The 23954-nt window shown below is 37.5% G+C and overlaps 1 protein-coding gene across 3 annotated transcripts in view; it reads right to left on the minus strand.

The window, feature by feature from the left end:
• Ube3d (ubiquitin protein ligase E3D) overlaps positions 1-23954 on the minus strand; it is a 150394-nt gene that overhangs the window by 66348 nt on the left and 60092 nt on the right. The window contains exon 8 of one of the 3 annotated variants that reach the window (XM_010631126.3): positions 12320-12458. The exons of 1 other annotated variant lie outside the window; for it this stretch is intronic. In XM_010631126.3, the coding sequence (XP_010629428.1) occupies positions 12320-12458 (139 nt within the window). Of the gene's footprint in view, positions 1-12319; positions 12469-23954 lie in introns of those variants that run through there. One more of the 3 variants, XM_019208483.1, reaches the window with a different exon arrangement.

The raw sequence follows: 23954 nt of genomic DNA on the forward strand, positions 1-23954 counted from the left end.
AAAAATGAATAGGACAAACCCAAAGCTCATACAAGAGAGGAAATTAGAAAAATCAGGGCAAAAATCCATGCAATGGAGACTAAGAGAACAATACAAAAAAAAAAAATCAATGAAGCAAAGATTTGATTTTTGGAGAGAATAAACAAAATTCACAAACCCACAGCCTTATCGAAAAAAGGAAAGAAAAGACCCAAATCCATGCAATTAGGAATGAAAAGGGAGAAATTACAAGGGACCCAGCAGACATCCAGAGGATCAATAATATCTACTTCGAGAACCTATACACCAGTAAGATGGAAAACACAGAAGAAACTGACAGATTCCTAGATATGTATAAATACGAAAGTTGAATGAAGACCTAAAAATTCTATACCCAATATCCATCAATGAAATTGAAAACGTAATTAAAAACTTACCAATTAAGAAAAGCCTGGGCTCTGATGGTTTCACTGCTGAATTCTATAAGACATTTAGAGAGAAACTATTGCCACTACTGTTTAAACTCTTCAATGGAATTAAAAGGGAAGCAATATTCCCAAATTTATTCCTAGAAGCAAGCATCACCTTGATCCCCAAAGCTGAGAAAGACCCAACCAAAAAAGAGAACTACAGGCCAGTCTGACCAATGAACATAGATGCAAAAATCCCTAATAAGATAATGGCAAAGACAATGCAGAAGATCATCAAGAAGATCATACATCCTAACCAAGTTGGATTCATCCCAGGAATGCGGAGATGGTTTTTAACATATGCAAATCAATAAATGTAATACACTATATTAACAGAGCCAAGGACAAAAACCATATGATCATCTCAATAGATGCAGAGAAAGCGTTCGACAAAATCCAGCACGCATTCATGATAAAAACCCTTCAAAACATTGGAACAGACAGTCTTGAAATACCTAGGGATCAACCTAATGAAAGAAATAAAAGACTTCTACTCTGAAAGCTATAGCATTCTGAAAAAGAGATTCCAGATGATATCAGAAAATGGAAAGATATCCCTTGCTTCCGACTAGGAAGAACCAAGTAAAAATGGTCATATTTCCAAAACTGCTATATAGGTTCAATGAAATCCCACCAGCATACTTCACAGACCTTAAAAAAAAACAATCCAAAATTTCATTTGGAACAAAAAGAGACCTAGAATAGCAAAAGCAATTCTAGGCAATAAAGACAAGGTAAGGGGTATCATAATCCCCAACTTGAAACTATACTACAAAGCTATGTGATAAAGATAACATGGTACTGGCAAAGAAACAGACCTGAGGACCAGTGGAAAATTATTAGAAGATACAAAAACAACTCCAGACACATTCAGCCACCTCATCTTTCACAAAGAAGCAAATACTCTCACTGAAGGAAAGATAGCTTCTTTAATAAATGGTGCGGGAAAAACTAGGTTTCAACCTGCCAAAGATTAAAACTAGACCTTTATCTCTCATCATGAACTAAACTAAAATTGAAATGGATCAAAGATCTAAATATTAAAACAGAAACACTAAACTGGCTGGAAAAGAGGTTAGTCTTGAAGACATTGGCACAGGAAAAGTTTATGAACAAAACCTTAGTTTTACGTGAACTAGCACCATCCACAATTGGGATCTCTTCTTACTTAACATTTTCTGCACAGCAAGAGAAACCAACAGTGTGAAGTGACAACCCACAACATGGGAAAAAAAGTTCACCAGCTGTTCCTCAGACAAAGGTCTACTGTCTAGAATATATAAAGAACTTAAAAAAAATCAGACCCCCCCCAAATTGAAAGACGCAATCCAAAAATGGGCATCTGAAATGAACAGGCATTTCTCAGACAAAGAAGTAGAAATAGCTAATAAACATTTGAAAAAACGTTCAACATCACTGGTCATTCAAGAGATGCAAATGAAAACAACACTGAGATTCCACCTAACCCAAGAAAGAATGGCTGCTATCATGAAATCAATCAATAACAACGGCTGGCGAGCTGTGGGGAAAAGGAACCTTGCTCCACTGCTGGTCCGTGTAGACTGGTACAACCATTGTGGAAATCAGTAAGGAGATACCTCAAAGAATTAGGATTGGAAGTCCCATTTGACCCAGCCATTCCCCTGCTGGGTATCTTCTCAGGAGAACTGGAGGAGTCATATCACAGTGATACATGTGCACACATGTTCATGGTGGCATAGTTTGTGGTGGCTAGAACTTGAAGGCAGCCCAAGTGCCCATCAACTGGAGACTGGATGGAGAAGATGTTATTCTTTTATAAATGGAGTACTGCTGAGCCACAGAGAATGAGAAATTAGAGACATCTGTGGCTGGCTGGATGCACATTGAGGCGCTGCTGTTGAGTGGAGTAGATGGGACATGTGTGTATAAATGGAATAGTTTCTCTGGTGTGAGAAACTGAAAATATAAATAAAGACTAAAAGGTATAACAGATAATGTGAAATAAGAAAAGGGGCAAAGGGGAAGGGGAAGTGGGAGGGGTATGGGATAGGAAACAAGGGAATGGAATTAATATGAGAAAATGAAAAAATGGAAACAATGTCTTTATAAGTAGGGAGGGGTGGAGGGGTTGAAGGGAGGGCAGGGTGATGGGGAAAAAAATAAGAACCAAGATATAATACTTAAAGGTGCAAATTTCCAGTGATGAATGTCATTATATTGTACACCTAAAATGTACCAATAAAGTAATAAAGAAACAAACAAAATCACTGTCTATCTTGATCCTCACAATTTCTAAAGCCTAGTCCCTCAACACCTTTTGTGTTCTAAAGCTGCTCATTTTAGTAAAGCAATTAGTCATAATGGTGAGGGGTTAGGAGAGGTTCTCCTTTGAGGCTTAGAACAGTTTGACCTTCAGTCCATCACTCCCTTAAAAGCTGGCGTCCTTCCCAAACTGTTTCCCCCCTAGCCAGAAAGGCTCCTGAAAACAGCACAGCAGCTCCCTCCATAAGCAAAGTGAGTTCAGTCATTTCAATCTTGATCCTGCTTTGTTTCCAACAGCAGAAATATAACTTTAGCTGCCTTTTCAAGAAAATAACACCCATCATCAGGAAGCTACTTGCCTGAACACAGCCAGTGTAGGGGGCAGAATAAAGTCCTCTGGTTAGTATTAGCAGCCACTCACGTCTGTATGTTCACCACCCCCTACCCTCAATGTAGGAGGCTTGGTGATCCCGGAAAAAGCCTTATTCAAAGATTCATACTGCCACAAATCACCATGTCACTGTGTCCGAATATACAAGAGCTTTTCATAGCAAAGAAAGGAGAGGAGACAAAATACAATGACAACTGCTCATCTGTTTAATCTTCCCTCTACACCGAAGCCTCTCCCTTCCCTGTTGAAACTAAACTGTACCCAACCTCCTGGCACCAATATCTGCATATTCTGTCCATTCATCCAGGCTGAAGAGAGGACAGAATGGTAATAGCTTATGCCCTCAGCCTGAAGAAGTCTGGAGAAGTAATTTGCCTCTAAAAAAAAAAAAAAAAAAAGCTTCTAACTTGAACTCTTGACAATTTTCCTGCACATGCCATCACACCCAGCAACTTCTAACTTTTTACGGTCCATTTCCTATGCTGGTTGCTATGTAAGATGCTCACATTTTAGATACTGTACCTTTCATTGATTAATGTTACTTATAAATAAAATACAAACACAAAACCAAGGGGCAATTTCTAAGCCAAAAATGTTTCATTCTCGATCAGTATCTAGAGTCAAAAAGAAAGGATGAAACTGAAATTGGAAGCCCGGAAGGAGCACAGGAAAAGAAGAAGGAGGAGGCAGAGAGGGCTGTTGGTTGGAAGACATTTCAAGTTTTTTTTTCCTTTTTTCAGCCTGATGGTATTTTCCAACAGCATCCTAATCCCATTATCCTTGTGGTTGTTGGCAAGGTCTTGTGACACTAACTCCTTCTCTTGGAACACAAACACACATTACACAAATACAATCCGGCTTTATCTATGTTTTTCTTCAACTAAACACCTTAAGATGTTCACTCAGAAGAAGTAAGGACCTACTTCTTTTAAACAATAGATTTATATTACTCAGTCTGCGTGAATAAATAAAAAACAGGTGGGGCTAGATAAATTAACTCTCCACGTCTATACTTTTAACCCTGCTCCTTTATGGCACAGATAAAGAAATTGGGACCCACAGAAGTTACCTGACAACAGTGTCACAAGGTCAGATCTAAGACTAGACCTTGAGTGTCCTGTATCAGCACAAGCACCTGACCCAGCACACCAGACTTGCTGTGAGGAAGAGGAAAAGGGCAACAGAGGCTGTAAAAGGGAAGACACAAAGATGCTGGATGTTGACAGTGGATGGCAGAAAGATGAGTTACAGAGGTAATTAGTACCTTCATTCTAGAAAGCACTGATTGTAAAAAGGTACAAATTAAGGTAAAAGTGGGGAAGAGACATGAACTTTATGACAATGATTCAATAGTCAGGGATCATGTCAAGAAATGGCAAAGAGGTAAATAATTAAGCTATTTGAGCTAGTGACAAAATTTGTCACAATGAGTAAATTTTTCATTTTTCACTTTGGTAGAGTTATATTCCATTATAAAAGTATTTCTTATAGTTTGGCTCTTAAGTAATCTTTATCAGAAGTACTTTAGATGTTTAGTACACTGTAGATTCCAGGGTTCATACTCCAGCTATTGAATCAGACTCTCCCAGCTGTCACTCAGAAATGTGAACTGTAATGATGTCAGGTCCTCCAGTCCTCCCCGCAGCTTTTTCAGAGTTATGGCTACCGAGGTACAGTGGTGTGATGCCCCAGGTAAAAAAGGCTGTCTGCAGCCAGCTGGGCCCTGCTACCAGGTCTTTTTTACTGACCGTGCCCTGAAGGCCAAGGAAACTGAAATGGGCTAGGGAGCAGCTGATTCAACTTTAAGATCCTGTATTTTTTTAAGCTAAAAGTGAAAAAGAAATATTGTTTTTCTAATGACAAATCAACCACATTTTGTCATAAGTACATATTTCTTTGATAATCAGGAAGAAAAAGTTAATTTATGAAAAAACAAAACAAGAGCCATAATTATGGGCTTAGTAGGCTACACCTCATTCCTGAATGTCAACAAGGCCAAGGCCAGGGTACCTCCATCAGACCTCTCCATCAGATGCTACAGGAGGAATGGATAATGGCCAGCTTTGCCTACAACCTCAGGACCTTGTTAGGGACAGAAATGCCAAAAGGGCAGAGGGTAAAGAAGGAACCTGGAAAACTCCATGGGCCAGCTAAATGTCCATTTAGCTCAGGCTTTCTGCCTGTCTTTGTCCTTCCTGCCTTTTCTATAATATGGCAAAACAGTAGAGTCCATTATGAAAGGAAACACAAGAGGGGACAACAGGAAAGAGAAAAGTATTCAGCTAATCCTTGCTTATTTACTCAATCCGTAAAATGTCCTGGAGGGCAAAAAGGAATGAGGACAGCAACATTGTTCACACCCAAATTACTGAGGCAATTCTCAGATATCTGTTTTGAGAAGAGACTAAAAATAGAGTAATCGCTGCCTTTGAGACTGGATTATATTATATATTATATTATATTATATATATTATAAACTAACAAACAACTCCTGATTACTCTGCCCACAGTGGACAAAGGCTTAGCAGGAAAGAAAGAAGATAATGCCTACAGGGACCTGAGGGTTCCAACACTACTTCCTTCTCAGCTTCTTGGGATGCTCACGTGGATGACCACAACATCTGAGCAGACAGTGTGTTCTGGAAAATGTCTGCCCATCTTTGAGTAGGTCTACCTGCCTGATGCCTGATTACTTCTGCAGCAGCCTCTGATTACTGGACATGTGGAATTGCCCCTAGCTCCCTCTTCAGCCATTCTCACCCAATAACAGGCTATAATTTACCCAAAAATGAGCATGGCATGTAATGGTCAGATGAAGGCATTTATATAATATATATAAAAGTATATAAAAAAGGGATAAAAAGACTTTTACTTCCTCTTTTCTTTAGCCCATTTTTGCTACTTATCCATAAATCCCAAACCTCTATCTAGCTATTATACATCTTTTAAAAATAAGTTTAGACCATTACTTCAAACTTCAGTATCATCAAAGATTTTTTTCACCTGAGATGTCAGGTGGCAAAATGACTAAACCAGATTTTCATGCCTTCTTTTGTTTTCTTCTCTTAATACAAATATTAATAGAGGAAAAGTAACATTAAATAACTGAGTCGAACGCATGATTTTTACATTATGGGATAAATGGAATTAAATGAAAATCAGCTACACGTAAGTAGCTTCATCAGTTTCGTGGTCAAGAATAGTACAGCAGGGTCCAATCAAAACACTCCAGCTGCTTCACCTTCCACATGGGACAGTGTGTAGTTTCTGACCACCCCTAACTCTCTAGCGGCAAAAGAGAAGTCCATAACACTTGTTTCTTTTGTACACATTTTCACTATATTATTACACCACCCAGCATACAAGGGTGATTGAAAACATGCAATGAACGTTTTAAAAATTATTACAGTAGAAGACACATTGCCATTAACCCCTCTCAAAATACTCTCTTCCTTCGAACACATTTATGGAATTGTTCTTGCTACTTTCCAAAGCAGTTCCAGAAGTCCTCTTAGTGAGTGTCTTTATGAGGTGTGACCAGAAATACAGTAAATACTCTGCCAAGGGTCATGCAACAAAAAGGTAGGCTTTTTAAAAACATCACAGCATGTCCTTATTCACTTATTTACTGCATCTGGCACCTTGTGACTTCTGGCTCTTCACCAAAGTAAAGCTGACTATGAAAGGTAAACATTCTGAACTGATTCAGGACACCAAGGCAGCCATGAAAGTGTAGCTAAAGATATTCAGGAAAAAGAACTTCTAAAATTGCTATGTAAAATGGCAAGAATTATAAGTTTGGTGGAGGGGGAGTATTTTGAGGGGATTAAAGTTAACATTTCTTTCAGTATAATAATTTTTTAGAATAATAATAAAATTTTAACTGTAACAAAAAATTTAAAAGTATCCACCATATCTTTCAATCAATCACACACTGTATACATAAATCTACAATTCAACAAAGGGAAATTTGACAGAACCACAGTGCTTGAGAATGTTATGCCACTCCCATGCTTAAGTATTGTGGTTCTCTAAATAGGACATTAACTAAAAAGAGAAATGTGGCTGCCAGATAGTATAAAGAAGATGCACAGGACCCATGAGAGACAAAGAGGACCATTTGGCATTTTTTTCTGATGTAGCTCTCTTGAGGTAGAACAAATAACTGAATCATAAGATCTATACCTTGATTTAAAATACAGCACAATGTGTACAGAGTTATATAAACAATTCACCTCGAGAGAAAAGAAAAAGCTTCAATTCTGGGGCTCCATGTCCTTGAAAATTCCATCCACACAGTTTGGGCGGCCTGGACCAGCTAGGTGAAGCTGGAGTTCATAAGTCAAGGCCTGAGAAAGAACAGAAAGGTTTCCTCAGCCCTTGCACTGGGGCCACAGACTATCCTGACCATGTCTCTCAGCTTCCACCAAGGAGTCATCCGGAGCATTCTCAGTGGGAGGCAAGCTATAAATTAGGAGGGAGGTAGAGTTTAGCCAGAGGTCTCAATTGCTTAGCAGAACTGCCAAGTTACTACCTGGGTAGTGTTTAGGGCAGATACGGCCCAAATGAAATTGACTGGGGACAGGTGCAGGGTGGGAAAGTAAAGCTCAGCCAGGGGCCTTCAGGATTCTGGCCTGATTCAGTGTGCACCAAAGAATGTCAAAAGGCAGATCTCCTTCCTACTTTTCCAACTTGACCAATGTAGTCCTGACCAGAAGGAGAACCATCAAGTCACTAAAGGAAAAAATGGTGTCCTTCTGACAATGGGTCTGTGGAAATGAGAAAAACTGCCACCAAGAATGAGTAGAAGAATATTTTGCCTTGGTCATCCAAATCCTGAGAGACATTCTGTTCTGCAGAATATTAAGCCCATAATATGCCACTAGAAAAAGTATCCCTGTAGTCAGGAGTGGTGGTGCATGCTTATAATCCCAGCACTCAGGAGGCTGAGGCAGGAGGATCGCCACAAATTCGAGACCAGCCTGGGCTACATAGTGACTTTAAGGCCAGCCTAAACTACATGGGAAGACCTTGTCTTAAAAAACAAAACAAAACAAAAAATGTATCCCAGGTACCAATACCTGGCAATTAATATTTCCTATATTTCTCAAGTACTAGGTTCACACTGCCTTTTAAGCACATGGATGGCCCTGAAGAGTTTTGTCATTTAAAAAATATAGTTAACCAAACTTAAGAAAAGAGGAAACATTATGAAGTGGTTAAGAATGGGGAGCTCTGATGTCAAGCTTTGTACCTCATGTTCCTCCACTTTCTAGTTATGATGTCCAGACCTATAAGATTTAAAGCTATAATCACAGAACTTCAGTAGGAGCTAGCACTGCCCATCAACACAGAGATGGAAATGGCCTTGTGCCACTTCACCCCATTGTCCTGAAACATGCAGAGTGGAATAAACTAGCAGCAATAATTACAGCTGCAGGTTTCAAGTTGCCTACTACACTAGCGCTCTCTAAAATCCTAAACCTCAGTTTCTGGTGTCATTCCTGTTATCCCTATTGTAGTCTATAATAACCACCAGGAGCCCGGGGATGTATATTGGTCACTCTACTGGTATGAATCTTGCCAACTCTTTCAAAGGGTTAAACTCTTCAATTCTTTTTTTTTTTTTTTGGTACCAGGGATCAAACTCAGGTCCTTGTGCTTGCGAGCCAGGTGGTGGAACCACTGAGCTAAATCCCCAGCCCTCTTCTTCTATTCTTATTCATACAAAGATCTAGGTTGAAATTTCAATTCATATATACATCTCTGCTCAAATTTATTGACAAATATCAAATCCATACTTTACTTTGAGTCCAGCCCTGTCCCAGCAGAACAAAGGTTGTTGCTTCTGCCCCTGAATTTTTAGTATTCATGGCTCAGCTTCCTTCTAACTCAGTCTTTTAGATATCTAGAGTATCGTGTGGCCATGCCAATTTGCATTTTACTTGTGCATCCTTCTACCAATCCAGTACTTATGAACCACTTCCAGACACCAAGTTCAGGTGATACAATACTGAACAAAAACAGACATTCCCCTTTTCACTCAACATACACTTTAGTAGAGGAAAATGACAAATGAATAAATAAATATAATCATTTCAAATAGTGAAATATGCAAAAAACCAAGATGAGATTGTAAAGTAATAGTGATGGGGAGAAAGGAACTTAGTGAGGGAGTCAAATTAGGTCTTTGAGGGGTAGTGATACCCGAGCTGAGAGACCTAAAAGACAAGGAGGAAGCAGGCATGGCAAGACCTAGTGCACAAAGTAAAGGCTAGAGCCAGGTTCCAGTTTGGAGGGAGAAATACGGCAAGTCAGGGTGACTGGAGCAAGCTGAATAAGACAGGGAAAGTGCAAGAGATGAGATCAGAAGGAGAGGCAGGGCAGATGTTGCCCAACCTTACAGGAGAAGGTAAGGCGTCTGTATTTTATTTTCATTGCAATAGAAGGCCACAGCAGAATTTCAAGTAGGGAGTGACATAAGGAATGATTAAATCCATTCCTGTTCTTGGGGCCATACAACCATAGTAACTATGTGCTTAGCAAAATGTCAGTGATTCTCAGATACATTCTACATTGTTTGCTCAAAATCACACTAGGGATATTATGGTACTGTAACAGAATGGAAGCTAAAATTATGACACTGCCATCAAAAGACATCCCTATTGGCCTCAGAGAAACGTTACAGTGTAATTTAAGAAGGCAGAATTTCATATATGTTAATAACTCTCATTAATAAGATAAACCCTTCTGGGATTTGGCAGTGATAATTCAATCGTTATCTGAATACTAAAATAATAGTTTTACAGAAAAAGAAGTGCTGCTTACAGTGACTGGAAAGTGAGAGAACTGGAAATGTAAAGATGGTATCCGTAACAAGTATCATTCTACTATTTTACAGTTCCTGCCAAAGTAGCTTTTTAAAAATATATGCATGAAAGCAAGTCTCCAATTAAAAAGAAATGTCAAATATACACAAACTTATTGGGCCCACTCCCTACAATTATAATAAATGATTAAGTATGTGTTACAAAGATGATAAGGCAGAGTATCTCCTTCTAAGCCTGACAGACACCTTCCACATTTTTACTTATCCTTTACCTGAAGTGAAGATCTACACAGAGGAGCCAATTCCTGGAATGTTTCTGGTAAGAAAATACATCTTTCCAGAGGTAATGGCAGGGATAAAACTTTAGCAGACACTATTCATAGAATTCTGTCAAGTTTCTCTTTACCTTTGAAGTCAGGTAAGTGTATGCGCTCCTGACAATAACATTTAGCAAAGAGACTGAAACCAGATGGAATGTAATCATGGAGAGAGGGACATTAAGCAATTAAAACCCAGATGACTCTGAAGTCCTTTGATTAAAAACGATGAGAACATACTAATGCTACCAACAGCAGGATAGACTTTCATGTATCTTGTTACATGGGACCAAGATGATATCCTTAAACAGAGCAAGACCTCCTCCGTCTCCTGGAGAAGAAATACAGATTGGTCCTCCTTTCAAATCTCTGACACTTGCTTTAGATTTCTCTTTTACCTTTAGTCATTTTAAGATTTATGTTGAGGTTACTATGCAATAAAATTATTCTTGATTTATGTTACAAATGCAAGACTGTTCTCTCTCCCCCAATATATCACAAAATCCTAGAAGTCAGAGTCATTTCTCTTGCTCTTCACTCACTGATAGTGTAAAAATTTGAAGCACTATATGAGAGAGGGAGGGAAATAAAAAAGTCATCCAGCTACCCTCCCCCAAAATAACACTGCTAAGTTTATTATATCCCATTCCATAAAAGCATGTGTTTACATATAATCTTTTATGTTGTTCAATGTTAAACCACTGAGCAATTAATTAAACTTTAATTCATGAATTTAATATATTTAATGTATGTATTTATTTAATGTATTTTATTACAGAATTTTTAATCATTTATAGTTCAAGGCAGTATACAAATAAACTACTATACATTATTGCAAAATAAAGGTGTGCGTAGACATACCCAGTATAAACAGCGCGCCCCTCCCATATTCTAACACTTTCTACTTCTTCAGCATCACTGCAGGTAGAACAACCCTGATTCAGGCCTGGTGAGACCAGTTTCGTCTCTACCCCACAAGGTGTTCCCAGGTCAACACACTCCAGCTCTTTGGAACTCAGTTTCCTCTCCTACAAATGAGGTGTTCTTTATGGCCCCTTTGAGAGTCTAGGTTAAAGTTGACTGGGTAACAACAAATACAAACATAAACACTATGGCCAAAGACAAATATTGCATCAGTGCCCAAGGCTCAGAAGAAGCAAATCACAAAGACAATATAACAGATTTCCATAAGAATATATAGATAGATGCAATTGGAGCAGCTGTTTCTTAATTTTCTGATACAATTTATAAGAAAATATGTTTTTTATCACGTAATAGAGATGCACTGAGTGATATACACTGCTCCTGAAATTATCTTAAGATACACCAGCAACCCTCCAAACGCAGAAATAGCCCGTTTCCTAATTACTCAGGTATGCATATGATCTTCCCTCTAGAATCTAAGTACTTATTTTTCCATTGTCATAAGTCATATAAGTGTTTGATTGTTTTCAGTAGCTATAGGGCCACAACTCAAGGCATTAATTAACATCTTAATTCTCATTTGCTACCATATGCAACAATTAATTGTCCCAACAGAGAGAGAAATCTACTTCTTGGTCAGTTTATAGCAGCAGCACTGAGTTGTACAAGGAGTAACAATTAAACATCTAGGGTGGAGAGCACTGAGAGAAGGGCTGAGAAGTGACAGAGAAATAGAGCTGGAAGCCGGAAGCACATTAGCCATGTTGAAGATAAGACTGGCAATACAACTTCAAGATAACAGTAGCAAAGCCATTACTAATAGCTGAACATCCCCATCCTAAGGCAAAACCAGGAGGAAAGAAGTGGTATTTATGAGTATTTTTGCTAGAACTTCTTGATATTTCCCTCATAGGCAAGAAAGATGGAGGATGAGAGATCAAGCCCTGGAGTTAGACAGCTATGGATTCTGCCTCTTCTACTCAGTTCTGAGCCTCCACGTGTTCACTTACTTGAAGAGACAGTGCAATGCATGCATTCTTATTACTACTACCATTGGAAGCATGTGTTTCCGTGGGCTATCTACCTCTTGTGAAAAACAGGACTTATTAAAAAGAGTTAAAGTAAAACTGAGAAAGCACACTGTACAAATGGAGCCATTACTTACCTGAAAGGAATTCATTTGGCGAAGGGAAGGAGGCAGCATGGCGTTACTCCTTGACAGTATCAACAGCAGTTCCAGGCAGGTTGCAGAGGGCAGGGTCAAAGAGTGAACGCTGATGTCACTTTCCCACAAACTGGCAAGCCTAGAACACACTGACAAGTTAACTCTCATAAACGCACTACCACAACTGTTTTAAAAATTTGATATAGAATAAGAAAGACTTAGTTGTAAGAAAAAAAATTACAAAAAGTAGAAATAAAATACATTAAAAATTCATGAATTAAAGTTTAAGATATTTATATAGTGTTGGCATAAAGCATATGGGATTAGGCAATTTGCAGGCTATCATTTCATACTCAAAGTATAAGAGTTTTAAGAACTGAAAAACTTAATGGTATGGGACATGTTGAAAAGAGAGCGATTAATGGCTCACACATGGAATGCATCCTCTGTTCGATATGCTCTGTTCTACATGGAATTCCTTGTTCACCCTGGAAACCTAAGCGAAGGAAGTACTGTTATCTCCACTGTACAGATGTGCAAATTGTTTCTGAGCCAGGTAGGCTGTATGAAACATCTAGTTCAGTGACTTCCAAACTTTTAAAAGTGACAGGATCTTTGGTCAAAAAAACTCTCATAACAGCCTCAACCTTACAAATAAAAGGCAAAGCTGCTGTTTGAAGGGGAAAGTTGGCCAAAGGCCTCCCTTCATCTTCCACAGAAGCTCTTGAAGCAGCTCTGCTGGATCCAGTGGAGCCCTATGTGACAATCCTTTCATTTGAGAGATCAAGAGACTACAGGCTAGGAAATAAAGGGACTTGTCTGAGATGAGACAGAAGTATAGGAAGTGATAAGGCTGGGTATAGAATCCTGACTCCTCATCTAGTACTTACAGTAAAGACGAAGGTCAGGAAATAATGAGAAAATAAGATAATAAGAACAGCATGAGTGCCATGCTTTCAACTCTTCTGCTTGGGTGTTTTTTGCCTGATCCCTTGCCAGCATCTATCACTATCCTACTTTTTAGAGAGAAATATTCATATGTAAACACATAACATTTACACATCTACTTTGTAAACATTTATGAACTTTTCTGTGCCTTGTACAAATTTATCTCTGCAGAGCTACCTTTACCCAAGTCAGTAGTGAATATTAGAACCTAAGGGAGCCTCAAGGGTTGAGAGAATAATGGATTTTACCAGTTTGTGAGATGAGTCATGCTCAATGGTTCAGGTGCATCACCAAACAAATTATTTACTGAAAATACATTTCTGATGTGGATGGCAGAATTAATTCTCCTTCAAAGCATTTGCCAACTACCTAAACCAGAGTAGGCACTGCTCACTTTTCTAAAAATGAACCAATTTCAGAAAGGAAATGTTTGAGTGTCTTTTCTGTGTTTTAAAAATGATTAGTTCATGCTGACTAGCTCTGCTATTCTTTCTGGTTTTGCTCATTATATAACTTTCTCAACATTTTTCTGGAATAGAAATAAAAATGCCGCACTCTTAAAAAATTCAAACTTCGTTCTAGTACAGTGGCTCAGAGCTCACTCTCCACCCCGCTTCCTTATGCCATCCACACTCTATACAGTTACTTTCCATCCTCTGAATAGCATTACACTGCATATTTTGTGCCTGACATATACAGTTTTCTGGGCCTGGAAGGCTGTTATTGTTACTGAAAAACCTCTACTCATCCTGTAAGACCTACTTATGCTCAATTCCTTGGCAATACATACATATTACAACACAACACGGCCTTACTAGTATTATTTGGGATGTGCCTAGAAGTCCAATTCTTGCTAGATCAAACATGAGTGAATTCCTCTCTGTGGCCTTAATGTGGAATGAAACATTAGAAAACTGTCCCCAAAATGTTTTTCTGCACACACTCCAGAATTAACCTCTTTTTGGGGGGAGGGGGTCTTAGGAGAGTAGTTTACATTTTTATTTACTTTTAACTGATACATAAAAACAAAAATTGTACATATTAATGGAATACTTACCACGTACTATTTCAGTACATGTATATACTGTATAATGTTTAAATCAAATTAAATATACCTATCTTCTCAAACGTCATTTATTGTGAAAACTCAAAATCCTTTCCTTCTGGTTGTTGTGAAATATTTGCTATACAAAATTACATTATCTCACAGAACTGGTACATATATGTGTCGCATGCTGATCATTTTTACTTCTCCCTTCAACATTCTGCAAATGGCTATGGTGTAATCTATCAAAAAAGACATGCAAATAGAGATTAAAGTGCATCAGCACTGCTTTGTCACTCACCAGCAAGTGACCTCAGACAAGCACTCTAGAAGCCTGGTTTCCTCAGAAGACCTTGGAGTCATAAATAACCCACCCATTATGTCAAACCACCAAAATTTATACAGACACTGACAATATTAATAATAGCCAGGGTCACAGAAAATGCAATTTAAAAAATTAAAAGTTACCAATGTTAGTTTCCATGTTATATAGATATGGACAACTGCATGATTTTCAATTTAATCCTTAAAGTATTCTATGATTTAACAATTTTAAACCTCATAAAGGTAAAGTGTATGATCCTGATCACAGACTCAGTGACTGATGGAAAAGAAATTCAAGTATGATCTTTCCCATGTATATCCCATTCTTTTTATTACAGCATAAAAAAAGGCAAAATTGTACTAGTCATTACTTAACTAGCTCTATCCAAAAAGATTAAAAACCCCAAAGGGAAAATGATAGGGGAAATTTCAGGTATCTTAAAATTCTCATTTTTAAATAATTTGAACAACTTTTTTCTTGTAACTAGACAAACCATTTAGACCTAATATAGTCAAATCCCTAAAATTCATCCTCTCTTTCCTATTCCCACATCATATTTTTTAATAGTCCAAGAACTTATTTTTTAATGTCAAGAGTTATGCATTTTCTGTAAATTTTAATTATAAAACATCTATACCTGAAAACAAATACAGGAATAGGTAAAAAAATCAAAGTAGTTGTTTCATATAGTAAGAGTTTTGGGTAAGTCTTATTGTAGAATTTTAATGTTTTCATACTGTGGGTGTTTTTTGTTTTTTGGGTGTTTTGTTTTGTTTTGTACTAGGGATCAAACTCAGGACCTTGTGCTTGCCAGGCAGGCACTGCACCTGAGTTCACATTTTTTTTTTTATTTTAAGAAGAAAGAAAGAATACAGAAAAGAGGAGGGAAGGAGAAGTGGCTTGGCATACTTAAAAATTCAGTTTATCTTAAAACAGTCACCAAAGTCATTATGTAAAATTAGAAGATGTGGACAGGACCAGAGGTGTCATTAGCAACTATCCACCCAATTCTTAAATACCAGTTAACAACATCTGTTAAAAATGCAAGCATTTTAAGAAACATTTTAAGAATGTGGATTACTTCTGATATTTCCTGTAAAAATTCCATACGCTATTAGGCCTAATGTGGTAGTTTTCCTACTATAAATCAACAAAAAAGATATTTCAAAGGGAACAATGCATTCTACATCAACTGAAACCTATTTCTGTGATTTTTAAGGCGCTAGGAAAGAAAAGCATTCCTAAGAGACAAGCACTGCCAACCAAGTGACCTTCGTCTAAAAGACCAAAATGCAAGCAGAGGATATACCATCCTTGTTTTTAAACTTTTGCCTTGAGAAAATTCCCTAGAGAACTACGGCCTACCTATTTTGAAAGAAGCAGTGAGAAGGGGGGAAAGAGTCATTTTCTCTTACTTCTAACAAAAATGTTAAGATTCAGAATGAACAAACGAATCAATATTAAGAAAACAGAAAGGTGATACTGTCCTTTAGGGAACATGGAGGTCATTATCCATAATGCTAAGCGAAATAAATTAGACACAGAAAGTCAAATTTCACATGGTTTCTCTTATATGAGAAACCCAAAACATAAATAATTTCAAGAGCAAAATAAAAGACAGAAAATAAGGAGATAGACTTTCTGAAGATGGGAATCTGGGTTGGGAGACAGAAAGGGGAAGTAAAAATTTTAGTATATGTACTGCACAGGGGGAGTAAAAATGACTAAGATACAATATGTGTATGTACAAATTCTCCATGTAATGATTACGCATCACAAGTATGTGCTGACTAAAAAGAAACATGGGGTCACTTAATAGAAATAGAACAAATAGAAATAATACAACTCAATAGTAAAAGTTAAAATATTTAATTAGAGTCTAACATATTATATAGAGAAGAAAAAAATGATAGTGTGGAAAAATTCAAGGTGGAAAAATTTAACTTAAATGTCATGTTTCTCATACTTTAATAGATGTGGACACTTTAGACCCAGAATCAAAGGAAGCCTATTAAAGATATTGAAATGTTATATTGAAATGTTTTTGTTTGTACCTGCAGATTTTAGAATTTTAAAAGCTGTAACAATAAGTCCTTTATGTAACAGACAAATCACGTATTACAACACAACACGGCCTTACTAGTATTATTTGGGATGTGCCTAGGAGTCCAATTCTTGCTAGATCAAACATGAGTGAATTCCTCTAACTTTGTGGCCTTAATGTGGAATGAAACATTAGAAAACTGCCTCCAAAATGTTTGTCTGCACACACTCCAGAATTAACCTCTTTTTGCAGGGAGGGGGTCCTAGGAGAGTAGTTTACAATCATAAATGTACACTAATTAATATATAAGTTGCAAAACCAAACAAAATTTTAAAGATTCGTATGAACCACTCAAGAACACAAACTCCAAAACAACTAAATGTGTGTTACGATAAGTCATGTTAACTCCACTATACTTAAATATTTTAAAAACTCTAATTCATAAACATAGGCACATACCTACCTCTGTTTATAAATTTCAAAATAATGTTCAGTGAGTAACAAATAGTATCCACAAGAAATAGTTTTTTAGAAAATTACAGAGAAAAAAAACAATCTTTTTTTGTTTTGTTTTTGTTTTTTAAATTTTTATTTTATAAACGTATCTCATTTTTTGTCCATATCCATGAACTTTCTTGTTTTTTAAATTTAAATTGAATTTATTGGTACATTCTAGGTAGACAGTACAGTTACATTCATTACTGGGATCTTGTACCTTTACATGCCAGGTCTTGGTTCTCATTTTTTCCCCTTGTCCCCACCCTCCCTTCACCCCCTCCTCCCCTTCCCACCTACAAACACTTTAATTCCATTTTTACATTTTCTCATATTTTTTCCCTTTCCCTTATTCCCCTTCCCCTACTCTTCTCACTGTCCCTACACCTTTAATTGTTTTCTTCCTATTTCACATTGCTAATTATCCCATTAGGATCTTGAGTACTATTTTAGTTTTTCACATCAGAGAAACTATTCGGTATTTACACATGTGTGACTTATTTCACTTAGGAGTATATCCTCAAAATGTACCCATTTACCTATGAATAAATCTACTTTCTCATTCTTTATGGCTGAGTAGTGTTCCATTTTATAGAAAAACCACATCTTCTTTATCCAGTTTCCAACTGATGGGCAGATGGGCTGTTTCCAAGTTTTAGCTATTACAAACTGTGCTGCTATAAACATGGGTGTGCATATATCACTGTGGTATGATTCTTTTAATTCTTTTGGGAAGATACCCAACAGAGGGATGGCTGGGTCAAATGGAACCTCTAATACTAATTCTGTGAGTTATCTCCATATTGACTTCCATAGTGGTTGCACCAGGCTGCACTTCCAAAAAAAAGATCTTTTAAAAGCACAAAATTTGGGCCAGGGATTTAGCTCAGTGGTTCTGCTGCCTGCCTCGCAAGCTCAAGGACCCGAGTTCAATCCCCAGTACCCCCTCTCCCAAAAAAGAATAAAAGCACAAAATTTATAGGGAAGGGTGAAGGGGGTGAAGGGAGGGCAGGGGTACAGGGTAAAAATAAGAACCAAGACATATCATGTAAAGGTACAAGATCCCAATGATAAATGTAATTGCACTGTTTGTTTTAAATGTACCAATAAGCTTCATGGGGGAAAACAAAGCACAAAATTTAGGTGTCTTGACAATGAAATTTAGGTGCACAATTTTTGAAAGCTGTGCCTTTCAAATGTTGCTGGTAGGACCTGTAAGCTTTGTTAAGGCAAATCTCTCACACATCAAAACTGTAGAGAAAAGAATTCTGACTAAAATTAAATACCAATAAGGCAATCTCAAAATTAAATGTATTAAATCTTACCCAGAACAAGAGATTCTGATTTTTAGAAATACTTGTATTATAGTAAGACACCAATTGTTGAGGACATAGAAATAGACTGAGAATACTTTCATTAAGGAAGAGAATCCACTCGACAAACAAGCCAGTTAGAAATTTCATAAGTGATACCACTGAGAACTTAAAAATTAGAAGTCCATCTAAAGAAGACAGACAGCTACTTGTCAGATTTTTAAAAACCTTTGCGTTACACCAAAATTTCAAATACACAAAAGAGAAAAAAGTGTAATGGATTTCCCGTACTTGAAACCAAGAGAAAACCTGGATAAACCTTTTAGACTTAGCTTTACCTGTTCTTATTTAGTTGATTTTAGTTGAAAAATCACCAATTTTAGAGATACTCTGACACGTGGGTACATGATGTTAACAGCTGGTGAAGTTTGATTATTCATGCCCAAACCATCTATCCACGATTAGGCAGAATTGAGACTTGTTTTCCCATCTCCACATATAGCTACCAGGGAAAAAATTATTTTATGTTTTGCAAAACGTGTTTCAGCGATTGCCATAGTATGCATGGTGGGCAAAACAGGCCTAGTTTAGTAATGTAACCAACATCCAGCTTCAAACCATCATTCTCACACAGACAAATTCATTTTATCTGTATCCATGGACTCTACCTCCTACCCTAAGCTATTTTGGAAGAAGTCCCAGACAACAAAATATTTCATAAGAAAATATTTCAGTATGCATCTTTGAAAGATTTTTTGAAAAGATACTCACCATCTAATTCATTCACTTAACTCCCTAATTTCAAGTTTGTAATCAGTGTTCAAATGTCCTCTACAGACTCATTAATAATTTTACAATTTCTTTGAGTCTAGATTAAATACACGTGGCCCACATACTGCTGCTAGCTTGCATGTTTTAAATCATTCTTACTCTGTACATCATGTACTGTGTGATTTATTTATATGAAAAGTTCAGAATGGGAAAAATCCATAAAATCACAAAGTAGATTAGAGGTTGCCAGGGACTGGAAGAAAAAAGGTCTGGGTAAGTGACTGCTAATGAGTACAGAGTTTTACTTTAAGATGATAAAAATAGTTCAAAATTAGATACTAACAGTTGTACAACCATATACATATACCAAATCCAGTGAATTTTACTCTTTAAAGAAGTAATATTACGTATGGTATGTTTATTACACATCAATTTTACGAAAAAAGGAATTTGAGAAAAAATTAGTCATAGGGATATCAACAGATCTAGTGCACTATCTTGGTGAGATGGATGAGTATAGAATACACTGGCTTATGTAATAACGAACTAATAAAAATATTACCAACAAGGGCCAGGGATTTAGCTCAGTGGTGCTGCTGCCTGCCTCACAAGTGCAAGGACCCAAGTTTGACCTCAAGTAGCAAAAAAAATAACCAACAAAAACTAATTAATTTATATTGCAATTGATTCTAGACAATGTTCACCTAAACAGATGAACAAAAGAAATCATCCTCTATACCAGGTAGTTTATACCTAAAAAAATAATTTAAAATGTTTATTAATGTTTTATTCCTACTCCTCTCACAACTTGGAAAATCAATCCCCAAATTATTTACACTCTTATGGTGCCATTTGCTCTCCATCCTTTTTTTTTTTTTCCATTTGAAAATGGTGAGGCTTTTAGAAAGTGATTGATTTATGGGGGCATTATACTAATCAGTGGACTAATCCACTGATGATTTAATAACTGAATGTACTTTTAGGAGGTGGGGCTTGAAAGAGGTAGATCACTGGGGGCATCACCCGGAAGGGTACATTTTTGTACCTCCCTTCTCCCTTCTCTGCTTCCTGGCTGCCATGGGTGAGCAGCTTTCTCCTGCCTGACTTTCCTTCCGCTGTACTTTCTCTGCCTTGAAGCCAGCCAGCCTTACATAGATTGAACCCTCTGAAACCATGAGCTAAATTAAACCTCCCTTCCTCTAAATTGCAAGCATTTGGTATTCTGTTCCAGCAAAAGGAAAGTGACTAATACACAAGTCAAACTGATATGGAATCACATCAGTTTGATGCGCCCAGGGGTGTGTGTGTGTGTATGGTACTCAGTTCAATGCAACTTTATCACATGTAAAATAGATCCCTGTGACCATACTGTCATTAAAACAGCCAAGACTCAAAATACTTCTGAATTACTCAAACACTGTTGCTGGGACATAATACCTGATACCTACAACTTAAAGGAGGAAAAATTTATTTTGGCTCATGGTTTCAAGGAAACGAGTTCACAGTCAGCTGGTTCCAAGGCAGAAACATCATGACACAGGGCTTGGTGGAACAAAGATGCTTATGGAAGTTCACAGTAGAGCAGAGGAATAGTGCCAGAGAGGAAGGTTCCAGAGATAAGATACAATACTCAAGGTCATGCTTCCTTGACTTAACCAGGCACACCCAGAAATGTGCTGCAGCAATACACAGAGTGGCTCCTAAGCCAATCTAACTGACATAATCAAGCTTACTTGTCACAAGTTCCATCATCTTTGTGGCACCTTTTTAGAGGTGCAGCCATCTCCTTTTGTCCCTCTCCTACTCTCTACCCCTCTGACAACCACTAATTTACTCTTCATCTTTAAAATTTTACTTTTCAAAAATGCTATATAAATGAATTCATATAGTATGTACCCTTTTGAGATTGGCGTTTTTTCTCCCATTCCATATTAATTCCGCCAGCATCCATCAAGTTGTGTATATCAATAGTTCTTTTTATGGTCTAGGGGTGTAGCTAAGTGATAGAGTGCTTAACTAGCATGCACAAGACCCCAGTTTTAATCTCCAGCACAGAAAAAAAAAGTTTTTTCTTTTTATTGCTGAGTAGATTTCCATGGTATGGGTGTACCACAGTGGCTTAATCAATTGTTGAAGGACATTTGGCCTGATTTCACTTTTGGCTATTACGATTAATATCTATAAACTACTATGAACATTTATGTACAGGTTTTAGGGTGAAACTATTATTTTTTCTAGGATAAAAGCCCCCAAATACAAATGACAGGCATATGCTTAAAATTTCTTAATTGTAATCACACATTTTTTCTTATTATGTTTAGTGCTTTGTGTGTCCTGTTGTAAAAAAATCTTCATCAAATTCTGTATTTTAAAGTGTTCTTGAGCAGAGTGTGGTAGCACATTCTTGTAATCCCAGCACTCAGAAGGCCGAGGCAGGATGATTGCCAAAAGTTATACCTCGGGTATCTTTTTTTTTTCTTTAATGCCAAATATCTTTTATTTGGAATTGTATAATTAAAGGCAATTTTCCAAGAAGACAGACATAACAAGTATGTTTTACAGCACACTTTTTAAAAGCACATAGATGGTTCTCATACATGATTGAGATATTCTTAGGTATTTTGGATCATGAAGAATGACCAAAAACCTTCAATACAATAAATTTTAAATCTTATTTTCTTAAAAAAATCATTTGTAAATAGGCCAAATATCACTCAGCTGAAAAAAATGCAATTGTTAACATTGTAGTCCAAAAAGACTAATACTTATTGCTGATTCAGCTCACAATATAATCCCTTTCCAAGCAGCAGTGCTGTCTCTAGAAACATTTTATGAGTATCTTTTATGGGCACACCCAAGGTTCGCATATCCATGAAACTCATCCTTGCCCACAAGGGACTTACAGGGAAGCTAGAGGCCAAAATGTATGCAGAAGAGATACTTCTGCACACAGCAAGGACTGGCACCAGCCATCACATGCCTTAAAAAAGGAGTGGTACAGCTGCAATCAGATACCATGGCAAATTTCCACTTAATACACCAAATATTTGTGATGCTGGGATGGAACCCAGGGCCTCACACACGCTAAACATGCATTCTACCCCCAGCCCAAAAAAGATTTAGTTCAGGCCGGAGATTTGGCTCAGTGGTTCTGCCGCTTGCCTTACAAGCACAAGGTCCCGAGTTCGACCCCTGGTACCAAAAAAAAAAGACTTAGTTCATTCGTATTTGTGTTCATCCATGTTTCCACTCCACTAAACTAAAAGTGAAAAATGTAACTCCAAGCCAACTGTACCATGTTTGCTGTCCTACATGACAGGTCCCGGCATTCACAGTTCTACATCCTGATCAGTAGCATTTCCTGTCAAACCAATTTGCAAATTCAGGTAGTGTGTAGACAGCTCCCCATGCAACTTCAGGAAATCACCCAGGTTCATTTTGCAATCTCGTTTCAATGCAGGGATAAGGTTGGGGAGGCTCCCACCAATTCCCTCTGGAGTCGTTCGTGTGAGACCAGACAGAAGCAAAGTTCCTCAAATAGCAATCAGCATGGATCACTCTAAGTTTCCTCCTAAACTGTGGATGAATGTCATCATCAGACCTAAAGGCATCTTCTACATATGTGTCAAAGGGGCAAGGAAATGGCAACACAGTAGTAATATCATAAATGAAGCTCTGTCCTCCCCTTGAAAAGTGAAGCAAAACAACACGGTAATCCCAGATCACGGGTCCATTCCCAGGTCTTGCCTGCTGCTTCCAGACAAGTATCATCCTCTTCTCATCTGATATAAAGACAGAACATTCTTCTAAAGGATACTGGTCATGGTTTTTTATGTATTTGTGGAGCTTCCAAATATTTTCTTCACTGACCTGGAAGCAGCCTGCCCAAGTGACACACCAGTCACTGGTGCAGGCAGAGCCTGAGGCTGCCTTGAGTATCGCTTATTAGTTGTTTCCTCTTGTTATAAACATTATTATTATGTTATAATAATGTCCTTGCTTACACAGTATAGCCTTACAATTGACTTTGTATGGGGTAGAATGCATATGGTATCTCAGGAGTGGTAGCATCAGGATGAAGAGTAAATGTATTTTCAATCTTAACAAGTTATTTGCAAAGTCTCTGCAATTCACATTTCTACAACCAGTCCCAAGAGTACTCTTTGCCCCATACTTCCATCAACAGGAAACTAGCAGTCTGAATTTCTTAAATCTGATGAAGAAAATCGTATTTGCCTAACTGTACTGAACTTTGACTGAACTTTGTACTGAACTTGAGTTTTGTGTTTTTGTTTTAAACAATGCTGGGGATAAAACTCAGAGCTTGCACATACTAGGGCTTCTTTTTAACTTTAACTTATTTTCAAATTTCTGTGAGTCTTATGCAGGGTAGCTCACATTACCCTTGCTAATTGCTAGTTATTTTCTCATCCGTCTGCAAGCAGTGCTCAAAAGCAAATTATAAATGGCAAAACACAATCATTACAAGTGAAATGAACTAAACAGGAATGCTGGCATCATTACTGATCAATATTTCTAGTTGAGCTGTTGTAGCTGCATCAATGTCCCAAATCAATTCAAAATGTTATTCTGACTCTGGGGAAGAACCAGATGTCACATAGTACCAGATCCAGCAAATAAGGTGATGAGGGCACACCTTAATGTTTTAATGAGCCTGCTTTTCTGTTGGATGG

Source organism: Fukomys damarensis, unplaced genomic scaffold (assembly GCF_012274545.1).
Source record: "Fukomys damarensis isolate Sample0158 unplaced genomic scaffold, DMR_v1.0_HiC HiC_scaffold_14, whole genome shotgun sequence".
Taxonomy (NCBI): Eukaryota; Metazoa; Chordata; class Mammalia; order Rodentia; family Bathyergidae; genus Fukomys; species Fukomys damarensis.